Source organism: Populus euphratica, unplaced genomic scaffold, assembly GCF_000495115.2.
Source record: "Populus euphratica unplaced genomic scaffold, PopEup_1.0 scaffold403.1, whole genome shotgun sequence".
Lineage (NCBI taxonomy): Eukaryota > Viridiplantae > Streptophyta > Magnoliopsida > Malpighiales > Salicaceae > Populus > Populus euphratica.
In genome coordinates, this window is record NW_011500081.1 from 197524 (window position 1) to 202806 (window position 5283).

At 34.1% G+C, this 5283-nt stretch overlaps 1 protein-coding gene across 1 annotated transcript; it reads right to left on the reverse strand.

Moving 5' to 3' along the window:
• Nucleotides 1–2639: 2639 nt before the first annotated feature.
• Nucleotides 2640–4794, reverse strand: LOC105108807 (protein ODORANT1-like). Its single transcript, XM_011003265.1, has 3 exons — nucleotides 4507–4794; nucleotides 4177–4306; nucleotides 2640–3560 (listed from the first exon to the last, which is right to left on the reverse strand). The coding sequence occupies exons 1-3, from the start codon at nucleotides 4637–4639 to the stop codon at nucleotides 2858–2860; spliced, it is 966 nt and encodes a 321-aa protein (XP_011001567.1). The 5' UTR covers nucleotides 4640–4794; the 3' UTR covers nucleotides 2640–2857.
• Nucleotides 4795–5283: the final 489 nt, after the last annotated feature.

Sequence of the window (5283 nt, forward strand, 5' to 3'; positions counted from 1 at the left end):
AAAACACAAGCTCAACATTTAAAAGTCGAGTAGATTACTAGAGTTATAATAGATTTGAGAGCTTACCAAACCTAAAAACACATCAACTTAATGCTTTGTTAAGCAAAGAGATAATGGACCACAACCTCCTCTATGATAATCCTTCCGTCGCTAATTAAAATTGAATGGAAATAGGATTTTGACTCAATTTAAATTCTATAATGTAATCTTCTTCTTTCATTAGATTCATTCACTGCGCATCTCTTCACAGCCAAGAAAATTACCAAAATTCGGTAGCTTTGCACATCACTGTATTAAAAAACAAGATTATTTACTGCGCATCTCCCAAGACGACGAACCAAATTTTCAATCAAATTAATGTTATCTGAGAATCAAGTTGCCTTTTTTCTCCGGTCAAATGCAAAAATAAAAATAATAATTGAATCTTCTATCTGTCTGACACAGCTGCTGTACTATAGAGATGACCCACTGCAATAAAACAACTCTACGGTCATCTACCTGATATACAGACACAACTAGTTTCTTCTGCCATAACAGAGTGGATAATTCTGCTGAACATGCCTATCACCGGTTTAATTCTTATATATATATAGACACACACACTAACCTTATTAAAGTTATTTATCAAACCGGCTGGGCAGAAGATTAAGGCTTGGCTATACCTGGCTTGATTTTGAATTACATGAGTTGATTTATTCAAAGATGGATACCATTGATATCCAATTACCCGTGATCTAGATAAATATTTAATTAAAATTCAAGTAAGATTTAATTAATATTTTTTTAATTTTTATTTAGAACTATGTTGTTGTAGTTTTTTTATAAAAAAATACTAATAAATCCAAATCAAATATTGGCCTGTATATTAATTTATCCAACCATTGATCCAGATGACATGTTAAAATAGATCTTATAATTATAATATTCTCATGTACGTGTTATATCTAAATTTAAACAACTTTTATCCACTCATATTTTTCTTTTATAAATTTGAGAGACATTGTCAAGCTTCATACCTTGAAATTGAATTTTTCTCATATCAATTACATTCCAAACAAGCTTTCATATGGTGGCTGATGCGTTGGCAAGAAAGTTTCGTTCTACCATATATATATTTCTAGATTCGAATGTATGATGATAATTAATTGTGAGAAATAAACACCCTAGCTCGTTGATTGATTCAATGCCTTCAAGATATTATTTGACATTTTATTTCATTCTCTGTATGTATATTTCATGGAGTTTCGAAGATAATTTGATTTATATATAATATTTATTGTCGAATACTTCAACACAAGTCCTATGATCTCTTCTTTCTTTGATCTTTCTATCTATGCAGGGAAGATATGGTTTAATTAGTTCATATGGTCTTGTGCCTATCCAGCAGTTAAATTATTTTATCAAATTAATTAATCACATACGGTTGGACCCTTGTCATTGTTACTAGTTCCATACGATTTTAGCTTACACGACAAAGAAATCTGTAGAATCCTTGCCAAGTAAAGGCTAATTATTGTTGGTTTTTTCTTAAGTAAAGGCAAGGAATACTGAGAGTAACATGTATAATCACTTACTAAGACAATTAAATTGCAGTTTAAACAGTCAATGGTATGTCACAGCATATACGAACCTTTCTCAGAATTGGTAAGAGAGTTGACATTCATAAAAAAATATAGAAAACATATAAATATTGATTGGGAAGGCAAACTGATGAACGTAATGCATGGTGGCAGATTTGCCTGGCCTTAATTAAGCGACATTAGCTAAGAAAAACTGAGGATAAAACCCTAATATAGTTTGACAGATTCTTGTATTAGAGATTGATTTTAAATTTTGAGAGAAATAATTATTGAGTTATTTATAAACTCAATAATTAATGATAAAAAAACTGTCATGAATGATTTTCTTAGAATTTCAATGGCTGTCATGAGATTAAATTAAAGTGAGAATCTCCAAGTGGACAAGGCCTACGCAGGCTCATTCAAATGTAAAATCTTGCCACCACCGCCTGCTTAATTCCTTGACGGAATCCACCACACCTTCCCCATGAAAGCATATGATATTTTAATGCAGGAAAATGATATGCAGTCCGTACTTAAAATGGTGTCACTTTGTCCGACGAGAAGGAAATAGTAAAACAAAACCTAGTCTAACACCATTTGAGAGAGTCATTTGGCGACACATATGCATAGAATTGGCGAGAATAATTTGTGGTCACGTAATGGATGGTGAGAAGTAAGAGGAAACAGATGATTACGTACAAAGAACTTAATGGCAAATTAATAGTATTATTACGTATAAAAAATGGACCAGCTGGTATGTTCGAGTGATCTAAAAATATAAAAATATAAACGTATTTTGTTAAAGAATTATGAATAAAAACATAAAATAAACCGGGATAATTTTGAAATATTTTTTTGTATTTTTAAAATAAAAAATTCAGAAAAACATCACTATATACTATCGTTACTATATCCACTGCAAATCTTCTTCACTCAATTAATTAATTAATTAATTAATTAGCATTGCTAACAGCATCTTAACAATAGATAAAAGGAATTTTTGTTTTCTTGAAGTTTTTTTAATATTAATAAAGGCACGATATATGAAGCCCACATATATAGTACACAAGGGGAAAAGGAATGACAACCCAAAATATATCATTCACATACAAAGTTCAATATTGATTTTTGTAATTATTAATATTTTTGTAATAAAAGATTAAATAAAATAAATAAGCCTAAATCAAAGATGGGGTTTCCCTGGATTCTTGACTTATTTATTTTCTCTGTCGCAACTAATGACCAAACTACGAACAAGCCCCACATGAATTATTGTTATTTTTCCTTCCAAATGATCACAAGAGCCCATTTGTCCAGGAATCTTGATCCAAGATCATTCTCGAGCACTGATTGAGAGGAGGATCAAACATTGTTGTTTGCTTCCAGTCACCGACAACATCACTGGAAAGCACATCCCAACTGTTCAGGTAATCACCCCACAAGCCAATGTCGACATTATTAATAGGCCATTCAAAATCTGGCAGTAGCAAGTCTTCAAGGATATTGTTTGAACCATATGAAGAAGAAGAAGACGATGTCGATGAGGATGATGAAGAGGTTGGGGCTGGGGTTGATGAGGGAGAAAGTCCACAAGGGACTAAGATTTCATGGGGTTCAATTAGTGGAACTTCATCTATGCAAAAACCATCCGTTTGCTCCATTGTGTTATATGTGCTTGCGGCCATGTTATTGATCTCTTCCTCTTGAGTGACTGTGGATTGTAATGATGTCTCAGGTTCCTTATTTTGGTCCAGTTCAGATACGATATTAGTGGAACAAGACTGTTGTACAGCTTGCTGCTCTATTTCTTGTATATTCTCCTGCACTTTTACCTCTTGCCGTGGTGGTGGTGACGGCGGTGTTTCAATGGTAGAGAGTGGCTTGTGAGTGAGAGGATCAATTCCCATTTTCCTTAACTTTTTCTTGATGTGAGTATTCCAATGGTTCTTGATTTCATTATCAGTTCTGCCGGGTAGATGTGACGCAATCTTAGACCATCTGTTAAGCAGCAAGAAGATAAGTTTCAGAATATATCAAATGATCAAAAGATTAATTTAAAAAGAAAGGGGATAAGTGGTGGCATTAAGTTTTATGATGAGGTTGTATTAGGGACCACTTTAAAGCATGGTGACTCCTTATGACCACCAAACACCAACTACAAATGAATGGTCCGAGCAGCAAGCACATATCTTGCACAATAATTACATAAGAACATCATGCTTCTTGAAATGTTTTCCAGTTCTTATATATAAAAAGATTCGAGCAGTACTTGTGGTTGACAATCTCCATTAACAGCCTGCAGAGTCTGAGAATTCATTAAATAATGCAAACGGAACCTAGCTACTCCAACATTTTGAGTACAGTTTTGCAATCCAAAATAACAGCAGAAGTTGAATATTAATCCTGGCTCATGGGATGCTGCTAATTATTCTTGAGGTAAATGATGGGGAGGTCTTTTTAACTCGGAGTTGGCTCAAAGCTTTCATGGATAGTACTGAACAAAACTTTACTAAAAAGGGTATTTAAGAAAGCCTGATGCGTAAGAATGATCGAAGTTAGCTGGAGCAGGAGATTGTATCTGAAGAGTTAGAGAAGAATGAAAAAGATAGACAACCTGTTGCCAAGTTGAGCGTGGAGATCAATCACCATCTTCTCTTCGTATTCTGATAAAAGACCTCTCTTCAAATCTGGCCTGAGATAGTTTGTCCATCTCAGCCTGCAACTCTTCCCACACCTTAACAATCCTGCAATGACATCAACCATAGCAGTGGTAAGTTAAAGAAGAATATTTATAAAGGTTCATTTTCATTTCGTCAAGAGTAAAAAAACCATCAAGATATCTCTCTTTCTAAACTCAAGAAACCATTGCAGCCACTCTCCAAAGAAAAGAAGAGGGAGCAGCTAAAACTGAAAATATTTAGGCATCTGAATGACGGGGAGAGACCTGCAAGCTTAGGAACAGCTCTCCAGCAACATTGACCATTAGCGAGGATGAAGTGTATGAGTTTCTTATCCTCATCAGAAGTCCATGGCCCTTTCTTCAACCCAACTTTGTCACAGCATGGTTGCCTTCCCATCTTTCACAAACACCAAGATGTATAAATTAACAGACAACTGAACGAGGACAAAGAAAGTAAGCTTGCAACGACAGACTCTTCCTCTTCAAAAGATACCCAAATAACAAGGCAAAATTATTATGGGAACTACCTACTTATTTATACACAACTCAACCCCCAAATAGACTTTGGCAACATGGATTTTTTTTTTTAGAAGTTGGTTTTTTAATTTAATTTAATATCCTGGGCTACATTTTTCAATGGTAGGATGGTGTACACGTGTTAATCATCAAGACAACGCGTAGCACACGTGCGATTGTCATAGTTAGATAGCTCTGCCTCATCAAACCTTTCTTACCTTGTGTTTGAAGCATGAGTAAAACAAAAACTACCTACTTCACCCCACTTCCACACCAAGGTGTATAACTTGTAGTCCTGCTTAAATAACAACCAAGTTGACTAGTTTATCTAGTTAACTTGAGATTGATCATGTTAAAACTTGGTTTTTAATATTTTTACAATTTTTAATTAAAATAATATTATTTTAATTATTTTTAAAAAAGAAGAATATGAATCCACCCGACTTTATTCTTTAGCCCGTAACCTAAACTTTATCCTGAATCAATACCCGGCTTTGCAAACATGATTTCTTCCTCCAAGCCAAG